The sequence below is a fragment of the Mycteria americana genome, chromosome 3 (assembly GCF_035582795.1).
Source record: "Mycteria americana isolate JAX WOST 10 ecotype Jacksonville Zoo and Gardens chromosome 3, USCA_MyAme_1.0, whole genome shotgun sequence".
Taxonomy (NCBI): Eukaryota; Metazoa; Chordata; class Aves; order Ciconiiformes; family Ciconiidae; genus Mycteria; species Mycteria americana.
The window spans coordinates 73644678-73672588 of NC_134367.1; the positions used below are offsets into that span (position 1 = coordinate 73644678).

The 27911-nt window shown below is 39.8% G+C and overlaps 1 protein-coding gene across 10 annotated transcripts in view; it reads right to left on the minus strand.

Moving 5' to 3' along the window:
• The window catches only part of UST (uronyl 2-sulfotransferase), a 172857-nt gene that overhangs the window by 91510 nt on the left and 53436 nt on the right, over positions 1 to 27911 (minus strand). For all 10 annotated transcript variants that reach the window (XR_012775298.1, XR_012775299.1, XM_075499028.1 and 7 more), the window contains exon 2: positions 15546 to 15589. Coding sequence is in view for 8 of the 10 variants with exons in the window: in XM_075499028.1 (XP_075355143.1) it covers positions 15546 to 15589 (44 nt within the window). In the remaining 2 variants the exon portion in view is untranslated. The remainder of the gene's footprint in view (positions 1 to 15545; positions 15590 to 27911) is intronic.

The following is a 27911-nucleotide window of genomic DNA, read 5'->3' on the forward strand; positions in this document are numbered from 1 at the left end:
TTCGGCAACTCAAAGTGAATTTGACATAACGCAAGAGGAATGCTCAAACTGCAAAACTGCAGCTCAAAAACAAAAAAAACAACCCAAACAACCACCAGTTGTATAGAGCTAAAATGAATCGACTGTTTCAATTTCAAATATAAACATGAATCTTCCAAAGAGACTCAGAGAACAAATCATGCCACTAGCTAGGTATCTACCTGTGGAATAAACAACACCGGGGCCACAGGTGGCCTGGAGGCCAACTGGCACAGTCTGATAACCTCCATACAGGTAATGTTCACTAAACCTCAAATCAGAACAGCCACATCCAGCCTGCCCATGGGGAATGGTCTCCAGCCCATGCAAACTCTTGCACCATGCTCCCCTCCCTGGGAAACCAGAACAAGCGAGCAGTAATTCACTGTCTTGAAGTATACCGGATGCAGCCTTGTTTTGTTTGTGGACAATGTCCATGGGCTATTCTTTCATTAAAAGGCATTCTGAAGTCACACTATCACACTAGACAAGTATTTGGTGTATAGCATATAGCAGCAGCATCTGATAATATAGGCCGAGGCATCTGCTTTCAAGACTTTTAAATTGGCTAACATAGTCAGGAGCTCACAGTTTCATCCACAGCAGTGCATATATGGCATTCACTTATGGAAAGCTCATTTTTCTATTAAGACAATGGTACAAAATGTTTCCCGACATGGGGCCTGCACCCGGGTTCCAGGTGACGTGTTCAGCTCAGGGAACGGCTCACGTGCCAAAGCGATGATGTGTCTCAGCCGATAGTTACTTCTGCTGTTGATGCAATTACATTCTCCCAGCAGAAGGATTTCTAACATAAAAGCAGTCAGAGGAGGCATATGGGATTCTGGCACTTCTCACGGTATTTGAACAGCTAATAGATCTTCATCAAGGAAGCAAAATGATTCTTCAGGCAACCCTTCAGATTACTTTCAAAGAGGACTGCAAACTAGAACTAAAAAAAATACAGAAGGAAAAATCTGGATTCTCTTGTATATAATGGGAACTTACTGGCACTTTGCTATCAATGTTACACTTCATGACCACAAGAACATTACTATTGTTACTGGTTGCAATGTTTAGGATATCCTTCACTGCAAGAGAAACATGGAAGCTGTCATTCTCCAAATTACCTGGGGAAGGGGTAGGTATTTGGTGATCGTGGCCTAGGTTAAGCTTTCCAAGTTCCAGGGCATCATATCTGCTGATTCAGCAAGTAAACATAGGCCTCCCAATGCTCATACAAAACCCACGTAACACACCAAGTCTTACTATTTTGTAACGTTTTTACAGAGTTTTCTATGAGAAATCTAGCCCCCTTATTCCTTATCAATCTTTCCTTCAGAAGCCTTGCTTCCTATGAAATGCAAAATCTCGGCCTCAGTGATGAGAGAACTCCAAAGGTGATGAATTTAACATCTCTCTGCTACAGCTGTAGCTAACCTTTTCCAAAACAACTGTTAATGATGTCTGAAAGGTTAACATCTGAACACATTTTATTATGTTGATTGTAACACCAGGGACACAATCATCAAAGTTTTTCTTATGCAAGAACACACAGGAGCCATATTCTGGATTGTCCCCTTTTTGATTCATTTCTTCACATAACAAAAACCAGCATCAGTATTTGCCACAGCCCTGCAGCACTATCCACACAACAACAATGAACTTGTGGAATGGGAGTTTCTCTCTGTGCAGACATGTGCTTTTGGCATACTTTGCTGTGCAAGTATGTGAAAGTCTTCAAGAGAAATGCTAAGTAGACACTGACAAATGCCAGTGAAGGAGCAAGAACACATACAGCATGTGTTTGCCTAGCATCCTGGAAATGTGATAAATGATGAGAGTTTGTAGGGCTATGGAAACGTTTAAAAATACTTCATAATTATTAACTGCTTTGATTTTCATAGCAGAGTTGCAGTTTGCAATATAGCGAGCAAAAGTGTTTCTTCACTGGTACTTCATTCATTTCAAGTGGAATTTTGCTGCACCCAGATTACATTCAAGTTCTAATTAAATCCCTGACTTGATTAGCCAGTAACTTTGGGTGAATCTTATTAATATTGTTCTTTAAAAGTGAAATACAGTAGGCCTTTGTAAAGTCTCTATTCTAAATGCAAACAACTTTACCAGCTAAAAAACCAACAGTTACTACAAGTTTGGCCAGTTCGCACCTTTGTTTCTGAAACTCACCTTCCTATGTAGCACAATTCTGTTCTGCACACAAATGATAACCATGGCAACCCCCAAGAAGAAACCATAAGCAAATACTCACTGCAGATAGCGAAAACTGAAAAAAAGGGCTATTATTTTCAGACAACTGTTTAGCTTAAAGGAGGCCAATATATCAATGCCTTGATTCAGTAACCATCTGAATGCACTTAGGTAAAATCAGACAAGATTCAAGATAAATGTTACAGCTCAAAGCTCACTTCAGAAGAACACAGTCATTAACAGTAATCAAAACTTCACTTGCAGCACTGCTGAACGGGGCTGGCTTTAGGGATGCACCGCTGAAGCTTTGCTCATGTTTCGTCTGTTTACGTCACCATTCCACTTATGCACCTAAATGCACCAGAGGGTGTGCCCAGCACACAAAGCCATCCGGCACACAGGCTTTTGGTACATAAGCAAGTATCTGTTTATTGGGACCAGTTCCCTTAGGACGCTGCAAATCTGCTTTCTGCATTTCAGAAAATGTCTACGTAATTTCTTAGAAGAAGAAATACTTCTTCCAGAAACCTGGGTTTGTATCAGGCAGATCTAGAAATGCAAGAAACTGAAAACTTTTTCAGAGAGGAACTTCTTTCTTTTCCCCCTCACGATACTCACAACAGACTCAGACAATATAAGAGATGGTGGCAGAGGAGGCACTTGAAAAGAAGGCTCCTATTGTATTAGCAGAAACAAGATGGAAAACAGCAGTTGGAGGTTTACAAAACGCTAATTGGATTACATTTTATTTTACAATGTAGACTGACTAACTGCTGAGGTGATGCTCTGGCAACATGATATTCACGTAACAATATACACAACTTCAAAATAATTACAGAGTGACTTTATTGAGCACTGCATCAAAGCCCAGAGGTAATATAAACAATTCAAACATGTAATTCACTTTGGAGTTATATGAATTAGTACTTACAGCTATAAAAAAGTAAAACCCACAATATAATTACAACAGCTCTCTCCAAGAGTTCGGAAAGTTATATAACAATTTACTTGTCAGTTCAAACTGAGTTTTTTTTCTTTTGTTCCACAGTTAAAGATGATGTCAAGAACCATTGCGAATGAAATTGAGAAGAAAAAGCAAGTTTATCCCAAAATGAATTTGCATTACGGACAATGACTGTCAAGCAGCTCTGCAGGGTAGGTCTGCCAGTCTCAGGAGGGGAACCATTTCTCAGATAGCCTGACAAAAGCCCAGGCTTCCATCTTCAGTGATGGCTTTGTTTCCAGGTAAACCTTTGCACTATTTAAAAAAAAATATGCTGGATAATTACTTGTGGTGTCAACAATTTAGGGGTCCATGCAAAGGACTAAATCATTCCACTTTTACTGAGCCAAATACAGTATAATTTTGCGCATCTGCCAAAAATTTCCCAGCCCAGGTACAATTTGCCCAGACAAATAACTCATGTCAGAGATACGTGTTCCCAAAAAGCAAACTTCTGCAAGTAAGTGACCCCTGTCCTTACTCATGAGAGGGACCAGAAGTGGGTGCCAGAACTGGCTTCTGCTTTCTGAGCAGACACTAACCAACCTGTGGTCAGAGAGTGCTCTGTCTTTATCAAGTGAATGAGGCCAACCAACACAGACAAAACTGCTAAGACCATGAAAGCAGTAAAACATTTACTGACGTCACACATCTCTATATAGCATCACATCTTCCCAGTGTAACCTCCCCATTTTTTTTCCTGTCCAACTGAGAGAGAATTATAAGAATTTATAAAACGGTTTACTGGGTCAAAGCAATGGCCCATTTGGCTCATGAGTGGTGGAAGATGCTCGTTAGGCACCTGCAAACCTGAGTGCTGTCAGCAGTCCATCCCTCTCCAGTATCTCTCCTCCTCCTCCAGTGCCCCCAAAGATTGCATATGGGATGTTAGAAGGCACATCCTTGCCTGTTGCCTGAAGAGTTTCTTACATGACCTGCTATACCAACAAATTCCAGAATTTTGTTACCCACCATGCATTTCATTTTTAGCTCATCTTCTACCATTTCCAGAGAATACCCGTTCTCACACTGTGGGTTTCATGAAGACAGATCAGATAATTCAGTCACCAGCTTTGAGATCTTCTTAGATCCATCGGATGCCTCTTTTTAATTGAGATTTGTCACAAGCCTGCCATGGCCTACTTAAGGACAAACTCTAAGGCCACTAAGAGATAACATATTCCAAACCTAACTTCAGGAATTGCTGCACAAAATCTCATTCCAAACAAATATCAACTTATTCTTACTCACTTTTAAAGCAATTGCAGTGAAGAATTGCTAACACAAAGATATGTCAGCAGAAAACATGACTGAAAGATGAAAAAGAGAGAAAACAAAATAAATTACTAGTTAGCCTCCTTCTTCCCCAGCTAAACCACACAGATCCAATCATGTCAAGATCCACCTGTAAAGTGCAATGACACTGGACAAAGACAAGCTTTTGGAAGTAACCAACTCTAATGCAGACCAGACAGCATGATCTTCTCTGTGGGTCACTGAAAATACACTAGAAATCACAAGAAAGGCAAGGGTGAACTTTGTTTGCTTTCAAAGTTTGAAAGCCATATAGCTGCAGTGGAGCACTGAAAATATGGCAGAAGAAGATAGAGAAGATTATGCTGCTGCATTGTCATCAAGCAACTAATTTAATTGAAAGAGGAATTACTTCCCCCCCGCCCTGCCCCAAACAATGCATTTCATCTGTTTGGCAGCTGACATATTTGGAAGAATAAGTTAAAATGTGTTCTCTAATGATTCAACATCCCTAAGTACCAAAATAAATTGAAAACATAAGCATGGAGCCCAAGCAGCAAAAGGAGACTGGTTGTAGACATAGTCCTCAAACTTATTAAGACTAAAGAAAAGCATTACTATGAAGTGTCCGCCAAAGCTAATGGTTCGTGATGTGTCCTACAAAACAGATCTGTATAGCCAGTAACAAAACTTCCAACAATTTTTCTGTGAAGAATTAGTGCATCCTTACAAATCTAGAAAGAGTTCACTCCTAAGCATAGTAAAGTCTCCCTGTTAAGTCTCCGATCAGGTCCTATTACAAGATACTATGGCTATACATACAGCAAATTGAAACTATGCTAGTACCAATGCAACCTGGGAAAATTACAAAGAAAAGGTCAAAGATCAAGTTTTCAAAGTTTTGGCTGCATCTTGTCAACACATTTCGTTTTGCTCCTTTTATACCTTACACCTGATTTACCTTCCTACAACAGCAGCTTGCAGCTGAGCAAAACCTCTACTTCTGCAAGCTGCTGTACACAAGCGATGGCAGCTCCAGCTCCTCTCAGGGATGAAGCAGGTGAGAGAGAATCACCCTACCAAACAGATAATTGCTCGGGGTGGGGGTACAACCAACACCTGCTAGATTAACCGAATCTTTTCCTTTTGCCCTTTCTTAACATAGCATGCTTTGCAACCTCCTCTTTATTCTTCTTGCTTTCCTCTGCAGTTTGCAACTTGTTCACCTCTTCTGGGACCAAAATAAGATACAGTGCTGCATCTTGTCACCCTACAGAGAACTGAACAGTTATCCTTCATACCTTGCAGACATCCCTTTTTAATAGATCTCAGGATGGCATTTAGAAGAATCAAAGCATATGGGACTGTTGCTGGTGTAGAGAGGGGTGCAGAACATAAAGCCATCACTCTTTTTCTTCTTTACCCTACATGAGTGTATGCAAATTACAACAGAAAAAGAACAAGACCCTCATTAGTTTTCTTGTGAAAAGCCGTATTTTCATCTCTTATAAGCTCACCACATTGTGGAAGTTGTCTTACTAGTATGCACCTATCTCATAACAAGAGAAAGGAAATAAATGATATCAGGACATGGTTCACTGATGCTGGTATTCATTGAGGGAACTAGCATGAATTCAGGTAGGTTAAGAATTTTGGTGTCACTTTAACTACCCAGTTTTCCACGGGAAGCTTTTCCATGTAATATCAAAAAACTGTTAAGCTGCAGAATTTGTGCAAGCCAGATTTTAACTCCAGAGCAGCTTCACATTATATGTATATGTCTCTTGGAACTGTAAGGTTTAAAACTGCTGTTTTGACTCCTGAGCCCAGGGTTTTGTAAACTGTGATGTACTCAGAAAACACTGGCACAGTTATTCTCTGTTTAAGTAGAAAATCCTATCACATCCAGCCCATATGTTTATATTGGATACTTACAAAATGAGAGATATTAAGTAGCTAAGCCTGGTTTTAAAACTTTTTATAATACATCACGGCACTGGTGTTCCCTTAAGTAACATAACTACCTTACAGTAGTTTCTATTTTTCCAATGCAATATTCACGAATTCACCCCGGGAGCCAATAATATTGGATTTGAATGTGGTGAGTGGCAGACTAAATAATTTATTCCTCTGTATGCACTTGTCTTTCTTCACATTAAGGTTTAACCCTTTTGTACCTATTGTGGTTGACTATCTATTAGGCTGCAGCTAGTGCAAGAACTCATGGTTTCACCATTGCCAAGGATTTGTCATACTGTGTTTCAGTTTGCCCTCCTGCCCTTTACTTTAGGCCCCCTTCAGTAGTTTCACATTTTATTTTAATGTCTCCAGCAAGCTCGTCTTTTCCACTGCACTTTGCGCAGGCACTTTATAAGTCAATTGCAGTATGAAATAAAGGTTGTTTATAGCCATAACTGGATTTTAATTTGTAAAACAGGCCAGTTCTGCTGGACTAACCCACACGCTTGTTACTGATGAGCTGGCTCCGAGGTGCTCTTGCTCGGCATGCTCAGTGGAACTCAAAGGGACTGAATTTCCATCACAGCTTCTGCAGGTAGCAGATTCAAATCTAATTCATGACAATGTGTCACCACCTAGAAGGAGCAACACCAAGAAGCAGCTATAGAAAGGACAACATGCTGCTGGCCAACTCTTCCAGCAGAGCCAGAACACAACAGAAATCCCAGTGTCATCTAAAATGACTCAAAGGCCCAGAATACCTTCCCCGACTGACCATGGTCCACGTCAGAGTCACAAGCGGATCCTGTGGTGTTGGAGACACCCATGCTGGAGGCAAAAATGGATGAGGCCCAGCACCAAGTGCTCCCATTTCAACCTTCTGCAATCTGAAATGATTAATTGGGCTTGCTCAGGCAAACCAAACCTCATTCCTGCTGACCAAGGCAGGACTCCTTTCCATTTCAATGGAGAGAGCTTCCCCCTTCAGCCCAGTCAAGACACCCTGTCCTCTTTGCCTCTACTGTTTTGACTCTACTGTTGACCACTCATAGGCAAGTTCACAATCTCATTTTTGATTAAAGCCCATGGCCCTTATTAGAGTACTTCACCACTATTTACTGCTGCCTGAACTACACTTCATAGTTTTGTAAAGCCCAAGTAGAAAACTGCCAGGACCTACCAGCTTGTCTTCAAAAATCATGACGCTTTCAAAATAATACTAGGATTCCTTTTTTTTTTTGGTTGGTTGGTTGGGTTTTTTTTCCAGTTTTGCAAGCCTCCACAGCATCCCAAGATCCAGGTTTTCAAGTTTTTTTCTTCAAGCATCATAGCTAGAAAAAACCCTTTTTTTTTTTTCAGATCAGCTGAGATTCTTTCACAGTTCATGATTTAAGAACATCAAGAAATATAAGACTCGTGGTAAAATCATGAGTGTTACTCAACTGAGTCATACTCAACTGAGTCACAAGGCTTAGCAACATCAACCAAATTAGTTTGTCACTTTCAAAAGATAACCTGTCATGCTACCCCTATCCAGAACGGCAGATTTTTGTTTTTCCACTGAAGGTTTAGGTCATCCAGACCCACCTGTAATTGGACTTCAGTATTATAATCCAGCGCTTCCTAATAAAAAGATAATGAAGGTGGCTATGATGAAGTGGATATGATTGAGTGGTTATGACCTCCTCCTATGCTATGTTAGTTTATGAATACCTTCCTGTGATGGAAAGAAGGGGAAGAAGAGGGGAATATATTGGACAGCTGGAAATTTAAAACTGTAATCTGTAAGAGATATTCATATGCTGTGAAATAATCTGCATGGATGCTTTGCAGGTGAACAAAAATCAACTCAGAATGGACTACAACCTAAACTTCAGTGAAAACACAGAGCTCTACTAGCTTCAGAAGTGGGGATGCTAAAGCCTTGGGTAGTTTTTTAGCTATGGTATGTGAAATAGAACAAAACCTACAGGTTGCAAAATTGGCGATATCAGAATGTTTCTATTTTGTCTAACAGTGAGTAGGCTGCTGTGTTAATGCCAGAGGCAAGCAAAACTCACCTTTAACTATGCACACAGCCTGACAAGTAAAGTACAAACCAAAAGATGAAATATTTTTCAAGCACCTTTGAAATTAGATGGATGAAAACTACAGACTACTGTCGTTCACAAAACCTGCATCCCTGCTGTCTCTCAAAGTCTTTCAAAATTGCGAGGCTGAAAATGTCAGGTTTAGTAAAAAGCCAATTCACTACTGTTGAAACTTCTGCAGGATGTCAGCATGCACAGTATCCCTCACGGATTTATCTTCTTGTGACAGGAAATCTGGCTTTAATTTCCCAAGTCTCTTTGTACTGTCCATTTGCTATCAGTCAGCCTCCCCATATCAACACCTACCTGAAAGAAGGTTGTAGAGAGGTGGGGGTCGGTCTCTTCTCCCAGGTAACAAGTGATAGGATGAGAGGAAATGGCCTCAAGTTGCACCAGGGGAGGTTTAGATTGGATATTAGGAAATTTTACTTCACTGAAAGAGCTGTCCAGCACTGGAACAGGCTGCCCAGGGAAGTGGTTGAGTCACCAACCCTGGAGGTATTTAAAAGACATGTAGATGCGGTGCTTAGGGACATGGTGTAGTGGTGGACTTGGTAGCGTTAGGTTTACGGTTGGACTTGATGATCTTAAAGGTCTTTTCCAACCTATATGATTCTGTGATTCTGTAACACCTTTCTGATATACCATAAACTGAAGAAGCATTAAAGAAAAAGTAATCATTGTCTCTATTTTGGTAAATAACATAATAAAATAATTTCTGGTCCTGAAGATTCTTGAACAATACATTAATATGAACAAAACAAAACAGAAATTAGTACTCCAGTACTATTCAAATATTTTTATAACCCAATTCACACTTAATAGTACAGGCTCAATTCTAGCTTTTGGCAATATCTCTGTAATACTAGTGTCCTATATCATTCACCACCTGTAGCTTCAGCAGGATTCCAACTGATTATAAATAACGGACAACACGGTAATCATCTGGAAAAAATCAGATTTTTCTTCCCTTGAGATACTGTCATTTATAAGGAAGAACACAATTTAAAAAGAACATGAAATAATTATTCCCAATATTTCTACAATTATTTTACACCACCTTTAACCAACTGAGCGAAGTGGAGAAATATTTTATGTTTTTTAAAATCGCAGTATTTTATTGACCGTACTAGGCTCAAAAGCTCAGTTATACAGTAAAACAGTACTTCAAACTATAAAGGGGATCTTTGTGGTTCAGGCACTTACTGAATTCTCTTTTAATATTTTGATTTTATCAGCCAGTTATTGAATCTGGTAAACACAGGAAGTTACTTACTCTATTTTAGTATTTCTAAATTCTGATGATTTTTGCTAGCTGAAAACTTTCACGCTGCATGATCATCTCATAAACAACTCCTCATTTTACGAGCAGGGTAGGCCTTTTTTTTAATGACTGAAATCTCCTCCCACCCTGCCCTGGATGGATTGCTTCAAAGATTATTCACCATTTGTTTTAGAACAGCTAAACAGAGAATTTCAACTCTATCAAAAACACATACCCTACTATTCGTGCTCTTAAAATCCCCAATAAACATGTACCTAAAAGGAAACAAATCTTGCTTGGTTGTGGTTTTTTTTTTTGTTTTTTTTGTTTTGTTTTTTTTTTTTTTTTTTAATCAAGCACTTCATCCCTAACAAATCAATCACTTAAGACTGTAGACCACTGTGGTTTTACCCCTTCATTCTCAAAAAAGACAGCTAGGACTACAACACAAGTTCAAATGAAACAGGAAGTATCCACTAAAAAAATATAAATCAAAACTAAAAGAAAAATGCACAACTCTTGGCTGTTATCTTAGTACTGTTATCAAAAGAATTGGAAAAAAATAAAGCTGACACAAACCTGATAACATAAAAACTCAGTGTAATGGGGGCAATGCTGACATCAACTTTTAGTAAGATTTAAAGTCAAATAAAAAAATCTACTTGACAATGGAGGGTGACAAGGGCTGGGTACAGTACATACCAAAGGCCACTCAAGGATTCTGCTATCTTTTCCCATAGTCTTGATCCATAAGGAAAGCATGAACAATTATCACATAAGTACTAGGTAAGAACTGAAAGAATGGTGAAAAGGGTATTTATCCACTTTCCAGCTTCAAACCAATAAAATCAGATCTAACTTGTTTTGTGTATGCATTTTATTTCTTTTCATTTTGACCTCATCCTGACCCACATCCATTTTTGTATTCACTTAAAGCTTTGAAGCACTGTCACGCACGTGCTAAGCATAGGGTTTTGCTGACACCTAAACAGCTACCAAAAGACATTGGGTCCATGACAGGCATCCCATGGGAAAACCGTCCAGAAAAGGAGAATAGACCACTTGAATGTAATTTATCTGTCAGCATACGTGCACAGCTCCTTTACACACATGTATCAGCTGCACCAAAAGAGGGACATATCCTGATGCTTGTGCTAAGTTCTCAAGGGAAAAGTTTTCAATCTATAACAGCAGTAGGTTTGATAAAGACTGCATCATTTGTCCTCAAAGGTCAGCTTCACTACCTTGGATGGGGGAAAAAAGGTTAGGAAGTTTTGCTAAGGAAATAGCTAGCCCAAATACTGGAACAAGATACACCTGTTTTATTCGCTGAAATGCTCAGACATGAAATATATCAACTAAACACCATGAGTCACTAATGAACATCCATTTCACAGGTGTTTTTTAAAAACAGGCTATCATCATCTATAGGCATCACTTAGACTCCAATCTACAGAGAAACGATAAAAAACCCGATCATTTTGCAAAAACCTTAGAACTGATATTTTCAGATGCCTATAAAAAAACCCAGGAGGTAGTGAGATAGAGATTTGAACCAGGAAATTCAAGTGCTTTAACTTGAAGAGTTAATTTTACTGACAGAGCAGGATGTTGTTACACTTGGCTCAGCTATATTCCCTTTTTATCTGTCACATACTAACACCAGCAAGACTAGAGGTGTGCTAGGGTTACTGGAGATTGCATCTACCTGCAGAGAAGCACACACAGATCTCTTAGAACTCGTGAAAATCTAGGATTAGTCAATCTCTGGTCAAGTCTTTGGTGCCTAAGGACCAAAGAAGAGCGGGCTATGCCAGACACATTACCTTCATACTACTGGCATGGTAAGCTTCATACCACTGGCAAGGGTAACCACTGCTAATCTTTAACAGTCAAGTAAACCTTTACTGGGGGAAGACTCGAGAAGCTGGCTCAACTGGCCTTAAAGGGAGAACCAGAACCACACCAGCAACATTCATGTACAGCAGTGAGCAAAGCTTTCCATCTCTACTTGCACTGAGAAAATTGCTGCTGCCACCTTTATTTGAAAAAACAGCCCAGTACCCTGATCTGCTGAAATGTGATGATGCTAGTCCTTATTCAGAGAACAAGTGCTATTTTCAGTTCTTCCACTGGGAAAAAAAACCACATAGCATTTAAAAACCCCAAAGTTTTGGCACCTAGCCATGACAAAAAGCCAAAACTAATACGTTTTCCAACAAAACAGTGGAATGTACTCTCAAAACAGCTACAGTCCAGTGCATCTCAACTGTTGGTGGCCTTCCACTACAACTAACTGCATACCGCTAATATTAGCTATCAGTCATTTCAACCCCAGGGAATGGATTGTTGTTCATTATCTCAGTTTCTAGTTTTTAAGCATTTTTAAACAGACACATAAAATTAGAATCCTTTTGGCTCTAGAACTTACTTCCTAAACCTACCAAATCCCCCTCTCATGTTTTCATTTCATTCAGGGCATGCTGTAATTCCCTCTGATGAATATAGCCGGCATTAGGAAAACGCTGGAGAGCTTCACATAATAGTGCCACACAGGACTGACCACAGTTGAATGCAGCATGGCAAAGGTATGCTTTCCAGGGTAAGTGTCTGCCAGGATTGAAAGAAACAAATCGAGGGCTTTTTCATCTGTGTATTACACGTGCTACTAAAGAAAGGTGCATCAGGACATCTGTGCTTTGTGAGGATCACAAATGAAAATACTACCTGTAATGAAATATTTTAAATGTTGGATTCAGGATTAATTTCTTCTGACACCTTTTTACATGTCAAATTAAACCACTCATTGACCTTAACCATCTATTAGTTTAAATGTAGACAGTTATCTAGTCATATGAATAGAGGCTACCTAAAAGATAACGACAATTACAGTGAACTTAGTTTCACTCACACAGGCAGAGCTCACAGTTCAAAGCTGAAGCTGTAGGAGGGTAAATAATTGCACTTAGCCAATAACGCAATGCGTGAGATATACAAAGCAGAGCATCTTCGTGCAAAACACGACCCTAAGCAAATACCAGGAATTATCTGCCTTTTTACCAATCCCTGCCCATGTTTTAATTAGAAGAATGAAAAACATAACAAAAAAATCCACCCAAGAACAAGCAGGCTTGCCCATATGTTGTCCAAGGGATGATCAAAATGTGTGCATCCATCTTTTATCAATGTTTCTAAACATAGGCAAGTACTTCAAAAAGCAAAATACCTGTAACTTATACAAGGCTATAGCCTGTTACTCCACTGAGCTATTCACGAAGCTTTTGGGAGTGAGGATAATTACAGACTGGCTGTAAAAACTCTACTGGCTGTAAGTAGCTAATCAAAGAGTACCTATACAAGCAATCAATCATGTAGGTATCTAATCAGCTGGCCTTTCTACAGATAGCTGAGCTGCAGCTGGATTAAGCTGTGTGAACACAGGCCAAAATTACATGTTTAGATAGGCAAAAGAGATTTTCATAATGTAAACAGGAAAGTGTCTGGGTTGGATAAATCTTTCCAACTGCTACTGCCCATTGGAGTATAGTTCCCACCCACAGCACCATTAATTGGTAATGAAAAATTCCGGAAGTAAAAGGACCAAAATCTGAATAAAGTTTTCAAGGTTAAAAACTCTTATCTAGATTACAGCCCTTTCCTTACTGACACAGCTAGGCATTTCTGAATGCTAATGCAAGCATGAAAAATGCAGGCCTGGAATAAGCATTGCTTTACTCTTCTGAGCTGAGTGTTCACTGTGGAGACCTGACAAACATAATGCTTTACTCCATGCAAGCTGCTGTACTTCTGGGCAAGAGAAGCAGATGGTACCAAAACCAAAAAAATATCTTTCAAGAGCACAAGAGGGTACTAAATAAATTTTAAGTGTGAAACATTTGTTAAGCCTTAGATTCTGCCCCATCCCATCTCAGTTATGATGAACTTAACAGGTTGATTTTGTCAATTCTGTCTACATCCATTTATTTCTGTAACTGTGCAAGCAGAAAAAGTGAGTAATTTGTGTTGAGAGGAAGAAAATCAGATGTACATCATCCCTCTAAGTGAGCTGCCTGAACTTTAAGAGTGTAACAGATTTCCACATATCACCTGAAAATTACAGATCCCATGTGCACACAGAGTTCGCAGCAAAAAGGTGAAGAAACCCAGATGACTGTAGCTTGCTTCCACTGATAACTAAGCTAAGTCAAATCGCTTTGCACATTACTCTCCTTCCGCTGACCAAAAGCCAACTGTTTCACCACACTGATGCACACATGTGGTTGTGCATTTAAACTCAAGGCCTGGTGGGCTCAGGATGTGATTTCATGCTCAGTTTGAACAGCGATGAGTGAGGACTACCATCAGAGATAGTGGCTCTTCACCTCCACCCCATCTGTAACTACTCACTCTCACCTGCTGCACTAGCATTCATGGTATCATGAATATCACATCAGCAAAATAATCTGTCTGAAAACTAAACCAGAAGACAGACACGCTTTCAGGTAACTGCTCTAGCTCACCCACATCCGCCTGGTGGGAATCCTGCACTGCTGAGGAAAAAACAACCCTTTCATCAGCAGACTCCACTTTTTGGCTAGAAGTGACCACTGATCTCACCCTTTCATGGGGAGTTCTTAAAACAGGTAAAATTTCTACTTAAATACCAAGAGGGCTTACAAAAGTATTCAGGCATCTAAATTCCATTAAAACAATACCACTTGAAAAGTTTTATATTAAAGAAAGCCATAGGCTATATTATATAAATTAGCCTATGGTAATTATTGTTATATACATAATCACAGTATCACCACCCCCCTTTCTGCTTTGGTGTTTTACAAGTAACAGTGAGAATTCTGCATAATTTGGAAAGGAATCTTTCAGAAAAAGTGCACCTTCAAGTGTTGCAACTGCAGAGCATAAAGACTTCAAAATCACAGTTAGTTCTACCCAAACACCTCAAGAAGATACTACACTGTAGCTGCAGAAATAAAGTGAGTCTGGAGAAATTAGAACGTGGCGAGAGAACTGTTGTCTTTTTTTTTTTTTAAATAGCTACTATACAGAAGGAGTTATAATAGTCTTCCTGTCTGGAAAGACAGACACAAGATAGTACCAAATCGTGTTTTAGAGAATAAACCAACATAGGGTAAAACAAAAGAAAACAAAACAAGAGACCCTAAATGCCTGCTTCCACTTTTTCCTCTTGAAGAAACCATCATGATGCTGGTCCTCACCTGAAACATTATGAGGTGCCATGATGATGGTGAGGGAAAAGTCAATGCGGCACAGTCATACGTGACAGGAACAGTGCACCCTATCCCTATAAAAGGGCTCATTATGCACATTCATTAAATATAGCCTAATGCTTTGATTGAAAGCATTGCACCTGCAGCAGAGCCCATGTTCTAGGAACTGCTGCCAGCAAAAAAGGCCATCTTCACTTGCCTTATTAATTCCAACTGCAATGTCTTGTTTTTGCATGAATGTGCTGACAGACAAAACGTCACTAAAATCCTGCCTTCCCTTGACTCAATGACAAAAATTCCATTAGTTTAATCACACAAAGATTTAACCCAAGTTACTTACAAATGCCTGAAAACGCTGGGGGGTGGGGAAAGGCAGAAAGGCCAAGTGCTATTGATGTAAACTCAGCAGAGTTGCTTTGCACACAAGTAAACATACAATTAGTTAAAAACCAAAACCAAAAAAGCAAGAAGAAAGCAAATGCAAAATAACAGCAGCTCACCTTTTGAGGGGGTGGTCCGTGGTCATCCAAATAAGTGGAATTTCCTACAAAAAGAAGGATGGAGATAAACAAAAGTCATCCAATGCAAGTTCAAAATTTGCCAATTCATGGAACGAGTGCATCTATCCCACTGGTTCTGTGGTGTCAAATAATTCAAGGAAAATAAATACCCTCTGCTTTAATTTTTGATTAACAAGAGAAAAACAAAACTAATTCGTTTTGGCTACATTTGTGATAAAAGATTAGATGCACATTGTCATTTTAGCAAAAACCAAAATGGGCCACAAGCAGCTTTAATTAAAAAATCACGGCATTCAATTATTTCTATGACAAAAACCATCAGCTGCATCCTCGTACATTTTAAGCAAGTGAGCATAATTAACCTCAAAAAGATTTCTTAAATAATAAAGCACTAAAGGCCTTCATCAGATTTTGGTCTGACGGAGCTGACAAGCATTCACTTTTCTCTCTTCTAACATGGAATTTTCCCAACCTCCAAGCTACTTTTTTGTTCCCGAACAGTATCGATTGAACGGGAGTTGTATTCTGATGTAATTACACCTGCCCTTTCAAACACCTGCCTTTTAATTCAGATGAAAAGCTTCAGAAAACAAAAAGCTTCTAAAATTTTTTAAGTGCTCCCTTCTTAGTTAGCTACAATAAAAAAGGCAACAATTTCAGACTTTTTACCCATTACTTACAAACACACTGATACATAAAAGACACCCTCCCACACACACCCATAGGCTGTCTTCACTGCAACTGTTCTTCCTGAACCCTTCTCCTGAAGGATTAATCTGGAGCTTTCCCAACATGTCCCAGTGGAAGATGAAACCTTGCAGCAAGTCTAGAAGTTCCCCTCGGGCCACACATGCCTCGCCTCTCAGTCATCCTCCTACCAAAGACAGCAAAAAAACCTCTGCTCTAAGCTTACATCAGTACAGAGTATGAGAATCATTTTTACAAGTGCCTACTAGATATCCAAACGTCACATGGAGGAGGACTGTAAAAAGCATGTCCCACTCATGAGCATCTCCGTTCCCGGGGTGTTGAATGGGCAGCAGATGCTGCCTCTGGGACAATGCAGGCTAGTGGGAGTAAAATATAATTTGGCAGCAAAGAGCTTTTCTCTTGTCAATCTGGCCAAAAGGCCAGAGTCACATTGTTTTTCGAAGTGCCATAAAAACAAAGACATTTCTGGATCCAGGAGGCAAGAAGGAGAATTTTGTGTGTGAGTGAGTGTGATGAATTTCCATGTACAATAAAAAGTCAGAATTACTTTGCGTAAGTATTTTGCTTTCTGTTTTTTCTATGCTTTTCTAGCATAGGTTATGAAGTTATGAAAACTTGAGTCAAAAAGCTTCCAACTGATCTAAAGGTAAGTCAAAATACTCCTAACTCTTTTTTTTACAGATATATGTACCTTGATCTTGCAAGAGTTTGCACAACTACAAAAGCCTGAACAGTAACTTTTCAATGGTCATCTGAAATCATGGATCATCTTCTGAAGCATACCAGAAACTCATCTGTCTATACATTTGACACAAGCACTCATCATTCAAACAACCCGGGTGATTATTTTAATGCCATAGATAATATGGCTAATTCTCTATATTCAGGATAATTTCTATTATCCATTCCTCTGATACAATTCTAATTGCCAGGGAAGTAATTTAGTTCCCAGACTGCTGACAGAGTTGTGCATGGCTTTCCAGTACAGCAGCTACTCCATACACAGTGAGATGGACTTGAGAAGAAACATTTCAGGAAAATCCGAAGTTACACCTGGGAGGGGAGCAAGCAAAGCTCTGTTAGTGCCTCTCCTTTCATGCTCATTCAAGATTTAACCTTCCAGTAGGATCAGGCTGTTACTAGTAGTTCATAGCAACTTTCTCCTCTTCGTAATTAATTAAGCTGAAAGACTGCCACTATTGTTGATAAAAAATAACTCTTATGGTTTTGTCATTGTGTGAGGAAAATTGTTTCATTTTGATCCATGCTAAAATAAGTGGTTTGCTAAAAAGCATTTTTGTTGTCTAAACAAGTTAACATATTAGAAATGCCATAAACATTATATGAAAACCACTAATATGTTAAAAAGAGTACAAAACTTTGAGTTTTATAATTGGTCTTAAGAAGGATAGATTAATAGTCGTATATATTTCTCATCTCCCCAAAACACAGGCAGTTTATGGTCACCCAAATAAAAAGGAATATTAACTACATATATATTAACTATATCTTTAGCAATCACCTATCACAGTCCATCTTGCTGTAGAGAAGGATTTGAATTACCACCTTCTCTTGAGAAACCGGATCATTACAGTCATAGTTTATATAATATCTTATAGCGCGGAGTCAAGAGTGCCTGAGCTATATTACAGAAACCTTTTTGATATATTCTTTAAAATTAAGGAGCCAATAAGAACCAATTTCACCTTTCTGTATCAGTAATCTATGTTCTTAGTATGCATGCTGCATTTTCCTTCCTTTGTAATTTGTTAATGATTAAAATTACATCAAAATTCCTGGCTTTGAACATGCATCCTGTAGGCGTGATTTCTGCTCTCAAAATGTTTTTTTGGGTTGGTTTGTTTGGTTTTGGGTTTTTTTCTTTGTTTGTTTTTGGGGGTTTCTTTGTTTGTTGATTTTTTGGGTTATTTACAGCATAGTCTAGTTACTACTGTATCCACTTAAAAGACAACAGTACAATTTTGGCCCATTTTATAAAGGTCTTTTTCATGGCAGTTGCTTGCTCAAATCCAGAAGCAGCTAATGGTGACAGAAACTAATTGCCAGACAGGCACAAGTGATCAAGGAAATTAAGAGTACTGATTTGAAACCTAGTCAGAATAGCTTACAAATGAAGAGCGGAGGAAGGAAAGCTGCAGACATTCCCCACTCCCTTACGCTGCCCCAAACGCCATGTGCTGAGCTCATTCCCTTCCCCTGCCCGATCTCCTGGTTCTGCTCCTCAGGCATATGAACCAGAGCCGATCTCAGCATCCACAGCATGCCACATCAATTCAATAGGCTGAATTCTTTTAGGTTCAAGTTTAAAATGAGTATTTGTTTTCAGTAATAAAAGCGAAACCTTTTGCTGTATGAGTCATACCATACCCTAAGTAAAAACCACCAAAATAACTCAACAAATCCAGCTGCGATGGAATAGAGCAGGCAGGCTCTGGGGTACGCCGGCCAGTTCCTTAACCCCGCGAAGCCCTGCACATGCTCTCACTGATGATCGTATCCGAGAATTGGGCTTGCTTCCATTCTGCTTGCAAACAGGGGGCACACTATAGGAGCCTTAATGCACGCAGAAATATCCTGAAAAATGTGCACCTAGGCCAGAATATTTCTGCAGAAAACCTGCAGGAAAGATGATGACTTTCTAACACAAGAAGAGGCCATGAAAAGTGTATCAAGCATGACACCTGAGCTGGATATTTACAAACTTTATGAACTTAAGACAGGATGCCGCTTTTACTCGTAGGGCCACTTTTCAGAGAATACATATCAGGCTAGGTTAGTTTAAAAACAAAAGAAAAATTCAGCATTATAAATATTGCAACAATGGAGAAATACCAAGGTCAAGCCAACCTATGAACTATTGTCTACTAAGAGATGACAACTAGTACAAAAGGGAGAGTTGCACAGTAGAAATCAGGGACTTAGGAATGAATACCATAAACACTGAAACCACTGTTCATAAGCTCGACTGTTTACTGTAACTGCATCAACACAACAAGCTTATCCAAGATGGAGAACATTATTATGCAGCTTTTATATGCTGTGGCACAGACAGCATGTGTTTTACATCACTAAGTGCCACAAGAAGAGAAGAGTCTTTCTGTGGGGGAAATGATAAAGTGATAGAAGAGGAGGTCATCTTTCCTCATTAAGAATCTAGTCTATTGCCCCAAAGCAACCTATGTCATTAAAATATTAGGATTACTTCTCTAAAGTCCTTTAATAAAGCTTTACTAAAGGCATCATTGCTCTTGTCTGTTGCCTGACAAGATACTTCTAGATTTTTAATTTTTTTTCCCCCTGGAGAGGAGTATTTATTCTGTAAAATGAAATTTTCTGCCTTATAATATACTCTGCCTTCCTGTAACAGCGTGAAAGTCTAAGGCATTAGAAACAAGTCAGACAGAATAATCAAGTCTCAAAACAGTGGTATTATGCATTCCACAAACATGCTCAACAGCACACTTGAGCTGACTGAACACATTCTCCTCCAGTCTCTGTCAGAAAGAAAAAAAAAAAAAAAAAAAAGAATTTGGCTTTATTACAGGACATGGTGAATACACGGAAGCAGTCCAAATTTCTCCATAATTTATTATCTTTGAGGTTAAGTGAATCAGCTGTATGCAAAATCTTTGGGGAAACCTTGTAGTTATGTTCCTTTTTTCTTGGAATCACTGAAGTGTGGGGGTTTTGCTTGAAGCAAGCCAAGTTTTTACAGAGAAAGATGGTCAGTCACCAGGATTAAGGACAAATATTAGTGTCCAGTTCAGAACCACAGAAAACAAGAATAACTGCAATCCTGGAAAAAACTTTTCCAAAAAATGACCTGGGAGTATGGGAAGAGGTGGTAAATGGACTTATGTACGAACTGAAGACCCTTTGATAGCAACTGAAACAAGATCACTCCATTTGAACAATTTAGATATCATGCGGAAAGAATTGAGTAGAGATGAAGGGAGAAAGCCAACATGGAAAATGTGGAGTTTAGACTATTTTCCTGGAGCAGCGTTTTCCCTTGGTGGGAATCACAAGCAGCAGTCTAAGGGAGCTGGGATCCAGCTACTGCCAAATCTAATGTGTCTTGTGAAAATCCTGCTTTGTTCTCTTCACTTGGTCACCATCTCAAAATTCCAGGCGCCAATACAACCTTTACTGGCATACCATCCCTTAGATCATCTGACGTCTAAAGGAATGGAACAGTTTAATAGTTGTCTGATGAGTCTTCTGGTCTGGAAATCAAGGCTTTGAAGAACAACTCCCCCACCAAGCACTCCCAATCATTAAGAACTACACCTTAAAAATAAACGAAAGTGCCAGTGAGTAATCAGAAGAGGATCAGTTCTGCTCTGCTTCCAGACAAAAAATTATTTAAGCAAGAAACTGGAAAGCCATCCACAATCAAAATCAGTTCATGGCTCCCCAGTGCCAGTTATCATTTTACTCTATGCAATTTCCTCGCTCTTTTCTTTCCATGAAGAAAAATTTCCTGCTACAGAAAACACTGGGGAGGGTCCACCAGTAGGAGTGTTAACTTGAACAGGATGCCTGTGGCTAGCAGCACGTACCCAGGCCAGACAGGACTGCCGGAAAGAGTAGACTGGGGACGGTTTCTGCAGTTTATTCTCAGCCTCCTGCATTTTATAGGTGTGTGTCTTTTCTTTTTTTTTCCCCCTTCTTTATTTTTTTTTTCTCCCAGTGGAGCAGTGGACATCCTTAGAAATTTCATAGGTTTTTGCACATCTGAAATAATAAGATGTTCTTAGTCATCATGTCATGGAGCCCTTTGTGGTTCAAAGGCAGGAAGGGGGCTAGGGACTACAACTTGAAAACCAGCAGCTTAGCAGAATGATGTTGTCTAGCTCAAATCCAACCAAAAAGAAAACCCTGCTACTGCTGAGGTCAGCAGAGCCACACTAGCTTTAACAGGGAACTTTTTCAGGGGTGTGCAGAAGAGATTAACATAGCAAAACCCCACTGACTAGTCTGCACTGGAATACAAAGTGATTAACTGCGTTTTCTTCCATCATATGTAAAAGGCTCTGTACCTACAACTGGTTTCCTCTGTGCAAGACTAACATCCTGTCAAAATTTTCATTCTGACTGTGAAAAAAATGTAGAGTAAGCATTTATTCTTAAAAAAAAACCACTCTGAAAAGGACTTTTCTGCTTCCTTTCTTGCCTTTCAAAACATTTTGGTTATTCCTCATTTTTTAAATCATAAATACAAAAAAACCCCAACCACAACCCCATACATTTAATTCACTCTACATCACTGCATGCAATGAAGCAAAGAGCTGGAACATGATAAAAATACCTATTTGGCTTTATCACCCAGTCAACTGAACCCTGGAAACTTCATTAAGATATAATTCAGATTTGTTTACCTACCAGTTTTAACCTTCTAACACAATTAGAAGAGAAACTGGCACATGTAAGTACAGATTTGAAAACTTACTGGTAATTCTGCATATGTAACATATATGAAAGTACCACTGGAATACAGATATGAAGGGTATGGATAACGGTAGGTTCTAAACCAATGCAGAATATATATCAGAAAAAGATTCTAAATGAAGAAAAATACCTTTATGAAAACAAATATTAAAGAATACTGACTTTCTGTATACTTATCAGTTTGTCCAAATCTATTAGTGTTTATATTTATATGCTTGCCTTTTAACATACTCAAGACCAGAGTGTTAACTTGTTCCATAGATCAGTTTCTTCGGAAAAATGTCCACATTAACTGTATTTGTTACATTCAAACATACTGAAATGTATAATTCATAAATAAGAAACTCAAATCTTTCAGTGGTTTAGTTCAAATAAAAAAAAAAAAAATCAAAGTTCTGATATGACCCCATCTATCCAAATTATGTGATCTACAGCAAGCACTATGATGGAAATATTGCAGACAGTGGGTTTATTGGTGATATTCCTCGTGCTTTTTGCTTTTGCTTCTACCCTCTAATGACAGACTTTCCAGCCTATAATTCTACAAGATGAAAGACCCATTTTAATGAACGTTTAGAAATGTTGGCTAGATTATATTGAATCTGAATATTCGATAATGAAAACTCTTGGCTAAAACCACTCTCAAATAAGGAGAAAAATCCTTCCATCTTACAAACTAACAAAGACAGACCTAGGTGGTCTGACATCAGAAAATTCATAATCTTCTGTCATGGTTTAGCCCCAGTTGGCAACCAAACCCCACACAGCTGCTCACTCCCCCCCCCCTCCGCTGGGATGGGGGAGAAAATCAGAAGAGCAAAAGTAAGAAAACTCGTGGGTTCAGATAAGAACAGTTTAATAATTGAAATAAAATAGAATAGTAATAATAAATTGTAATGAAAAGGAAAACAGTGAGAGAGGGAGAGGAACAAAAACCAAGGAAAAAAATCCAAGTGATACAACCACTCACCAACCAACGCCCAGCCCGTCCCCAAGCAGCGACCGCTGCCCCCCAGCCAACTCCCCCCAGTTCATATACCGAGCATGGCATCATATAGTATGGAATAGCCCTTTGGCCCGTTTGGCTGTGCCGCCTCTCCCAGCTTCTTGTGCAACTGGCAGGGCATGGGAAGCTGAAAAGTCCTTGACTAGTGTAAGCACTGCTTAGCAACAACTAAAATGTCAGAGTGTTATCAACATCATTCTCATACTAAATCCAAAACACAGCACTATACCAGCTACTAGAAAGAAAATTAACTCTATCCCAACCAAAACCAGGACAGTGCTTCCTACTACGAGCACCCACATTGTGTATTTGTCCTATATACATACCCAGCAGTTGAATATTTTATTCCGAGACTCTTGCTGGGAGACTTTTCCTAACCGCCAATTGTTACACACTTGCATCTAATCTCCACTCTGGAAGTCTTCCATGACCAGTTCACACCAACTTTTTTCTTGTACTGGCCTTTAACACCCAAAAATCTTCATAGCCCAGTACATACTAGCCCCAGCCCAACATACCTACAAACAGCAGTCTTATCCTCTGCATTGCTAGGTCTCCATGCAACGCTACAGGCTTGGGGAAGAGTGGCTGGAAAGCTGCCTGGCAGAAAAGGACCTGGGGGTGCTGGTTGACAGCCGGCTGAATATGAGCCAGCAGTGTGCCCAGGTGGCCAAGAAAGCCAATGGCATCCTGGCTTGTATCAAAAATAGCGTGGCCAGCAGGACTAGGGAAGTGATCGTGCCCCTGCACTCAGCACTGGTGAGGCCGCACCTCGAATACTGTGTTCAGTTTTGGGCCCCCCACTACAAGAGAGACATTGAGGTGCTGGAGCGTGTCCAGAGAAGGGCAACGAAGCTGGTGAAGGGTCTGGAGCACAAGTCTGATGAGGAGCGGCTGAGGGAACTGGTGTTGTTTAGCCTGGAGAAAAGGAGGCTGAGGGGAGACCTTATCACTCTCTACAACTACCTGAAAGGAGGCTGTAGCGAGGTGGGGGTCGGTCTCTTCTCCCAGGTAACAAGTGACAGGACAAGAGGAAATGGCCTCAAGTTGCACCAGGGGAGGTTTAGACTGGATATTAGGAAATTTTTCTTCACTGAGAGGGTTATCAAGCATTGGAAGAGGCTGCCCAGTGAAGTAGTTGAGTCGCCATCCCTGAAGGTATTTAAAGGACGTTTGGATGAGGTGCTTAGGGACATGGTATAGTGGTGGACTTGGTAGTGTTAGGTTTATGGTTGGACTTGATGATCTTAAAGGTCTTTTCCAACCTATACAATTCTGTGATTCTGTCTCAGCCCCTTTCTACTCCTCTGAGATCCTCCTCACCCTTCTCTGAGATCTTTGCAGGTTCAGTCATCCTTTCTGCACCCAACGGCGGCACACCGCCTGCCCAGTTACCCCTGGCGAGAGGCTGACTGCTGACCTCCTCGTTTCGGCACGTGCAGCAGAGAGGTGTGGGCAGGACAGGGGAAGGTGCACGCTAGGCACGGCCCTCCTCCTGCAAGGACAGGAGACTCCAGAAGGCAAAGCTACTCCAAAATCACGGATCCTCTCCGAATTGTGTGGTTAGGCCTTGCTTCAACACAACTTCTACAGAAAGGTAACAAACATTTCAAAATGTACGGGCAGGTGTTTCATTTTATTGTTTGTTTTGTCAATAAACTGCTTTATTACTACTGGGGGCAAGGAGAGGCAAAAAAAAAAATCAAATCAAGTAATAAAACCAGCCCCAACAGGTATTTTCCTGCAGTCAAAGGAAAAGCAGATATGCAGCTCTCTATCAATAGAGTGCAGAGAAAACCTACTGACCAAAAAAAATAAGGTGCCATTAAGCCAAACTATTTCAATTTTATTTGAATGTGTTTTGCTATGAAAACAAAGACTACAAGCTATCTCTGCAGCCAGGCAGCTCTTTACTAAATGCACTTCAAAGCCCCATTAATCTGTTCTTCATCTTCACTCTACTTTCCAGCTGGTTCTCAAATTCTGCTCTCCGGTATCACATAGCAAGTGGACACTGATTAAATATGGGGTGGTTTTGGTTTTGGGGGTTTTTTTTCAAAGAAGATTTTTATCCTACCTTCTGTCACTAAGTGTGCCAGATATTTTGTAATAACTTGTATTCTTTTCTTAATTTCCTTAACAAGATTTACCTTAACAAAAATGCAGAGTCAGTTCTATTAATACACACAGTACTTGTGTACTTTCTTGGTGCCTTTTGGGGTGTCCCTGGGAAAAATCCTCCTCCCAAAATGTGTGGTCAAGCAATACTTAAAGCTAGGCAACTACAAATGAAGCTGTTCAAATTTTAAGGGCTGGGAAAAGCTCACAGTTCGACAGCTAAACTGCCACTCGCTGAAATCACACAGACAAAGACTGGTCTCCTACTTCATTTCCTAACTGGCTAACATGAGAAGAATAGTGGAAACTGTGTCAAATTACTATGGCTGAATACAAAAAGGATCGATGTAGCATAGAAACTAGCAAGTTAGAGAGTAGTTAGAAACATCTGACATTTGGAAATGAACTAGACTTAATGACCTTCAGGTAGCATAGTTAGGAAACTGCCTGTGGCAGGCTGCATTAACAACTATATTTGAGAATTAACAAAGAATGAATGAGTGAAAATCCGGCTGAAAGACAATGCTCTGAAAGTAGCTGCCAAAAACGAACACTCTTAAACTGGAAACAGAAAAACGTTGCAGTAAGTCAGGGGGATGCAGACTGGCCACCACTGGAGATCGCCAAGAGCAGATTAGGCTGGCATCTGCCAGGAACAACCCAGGTGCTGCCATGCTGCTTTAGAACTGACAAGCAAATTAAACCAGCTCCTATTCCAGCCCTATTTCTTTTTAATGATTTTTTTTTAATCAAGCAAACTTCCCCTGGGTGTTGTTCTGGGTCCTATCACTCAAAATTCTCATTCATGACTTGAAAAAATGCATTAAAGAGCACTGGTATTAAATTTGATAACAATACCAAATGAAGGGATTTGACATCTGCTGAAACTCCAGGGTGAACACAGAAAGATACTGATCAGTTAAAGAAATGGTCTGAAAACACAAGATGCAATTCAGTAAAAACAAGCATAAAAATTTCAACTCGGTTAAAAGCAACATCTTCATAAAAGCAGAACGGAAACAAAGGGGAAATTGCAGAAAAGAGCGTAGGGAGAGATGATGGGAGGTGAATACCAATTCCCTTCCTTTGGATCTCTTTGAACACTCCGTGAAAACTTTTCAGGAAGATCTTTCCACTCCAGCTGAACATACAGTGATAGTTTTACTATCCTGGCAAGAAGTCTGTTTTAATTGATTGTCACATGAAGAAACTTTTTAAGGGTTAGGGTTACTCCGTTTCCCCCTTTTCCTCCAGAGTGATAGACAGGCGCGAGAATATTTGCAGGCCGTTTGCCTTCATCAGAGAAACTTTTTTACCTCTACACTGCAGAATGCACGACGCATAGGAAGAAATTCTGTGGGACAAAAGATGCTGGCAGGGCCATGACACTTCCCTCTCAACGTGCATGCTCTCCCCTGCAAGGAGAGCAGCACACCAAACCCAGGAGACTTCCCTCTGCACATCTGAAGTACAGGACTGCAACTGCACAGATAAACCTTCTCTCTACAACACTCTCCTTACCAAAATTATGACAATTTAAAGGTGGGGTTGAGGGCTGGACAAAGGCCATAATGATGAAGCTTCAATGAAGACCCTGTCATGTGCGAGGCCTCTTAGTCTCACATCACTCTGCCATTCAGGCTACAAACTCCAGGGAATCTGTATCTGACCAAACACCTTCTCAGATGATACCAGTGTCAGGAGTTTCCTATTACATCAATACCAGACATCAGCTCCACTCTTTTGCATGGCATTTTTCCAGAGACTAGGATTTTACTATTTAAACTTAACCCAACTTGAAAGCTTTATTCCTGTCCATTGCATTTATGCAGATATCTTCAGATACACCTCTCTCTTTTCCCCCTGCACCGGCAATCTTGATAAACAGCAAGTCAATGAATTTTGGAAAACACCCAGCTGGCAAGTCACCAGTTATTCAAGGAAGACTTCTATTACTATTATTAGTATTATTAATTACTATGCTGCAAATGCTGTCCAGAATGGGATGTTTGCTGGGTGCTTGGTTTGAAGTTCCTGTCCCCGGAGGCACATTTCTGAGAAGCTGCCTAGGTCTGTGGTCTGACCCCAGCAGCACCTTCCTAGCAGAGAAGAAACAAACATGCTTCACAGACAATTGGTCACATAAAGCTCTAAAGAATTATTCATATTTTTATCGTGCTAAAGCCAAATGAGTTTTCCTTGCATGTGCTTTTCACAACAACTCTCCAGTCATACGGCTGCTATGATTTTGTCACACTTCTTTACAGAGGCAGCTGCAGTTAGGATAATGGACCCCCCATAGGAGGTAGCCTGCAGGATCGAGCTGTACGTCTGTACGGTTTTCCACTTTCTTCACAGTTCAGGTTCTCTTTCTAGCTGATCTCAAAAAGTATGACTGAAAATAAAAAAAGAGCTCTCTCACATGTCCATCTCCTTTCCCTCCTCTCTACCATTTTTTTTTGTGCCACAAGAGAATCACTGTAAAACTCTTCTCTATACTCATATACCTCTTGAAAAGCAAGAGCACTCTATGTAAGAAGTGGCTATCTTTGTATTGCTTTCTTCTCTGAAGAAAAAATTTTTAAAAAATTACAAATTGTTTAACCATTATTAGCTTCCCATCCTCAAAAGGCTTAACAGGCACAAAATTGGAAGTAGCATTTCTTGCCAAGGTCTGTTAGAAGCCTATAACTGCAAAACAGAATACATAAGTAGGGCAGATAAGCAACATACTGTACCTAAATGAGCTATTTCTTCTTTATGACACATTAGCATAAAGTTTTACTAATCTCTATTACAAAAAATACTGAAGCTTCAGATGATTTTCAATACGATTTAATACATGTATTTTCCATTATTATAAATGCTTTGGCCAAACTGCTCAATTTTCACACTATCCAGCTACTGGCTTCTGTTCATGAAGACATTTTAACTCCTTTCTACCCATGTCTCAAACATGCATTTGAATGACGCAAAGACTTCTCAGTTCAAGTGTTTTGTATTTTAGGAACTTCTATACAGAAATTGCATGTTTAAAA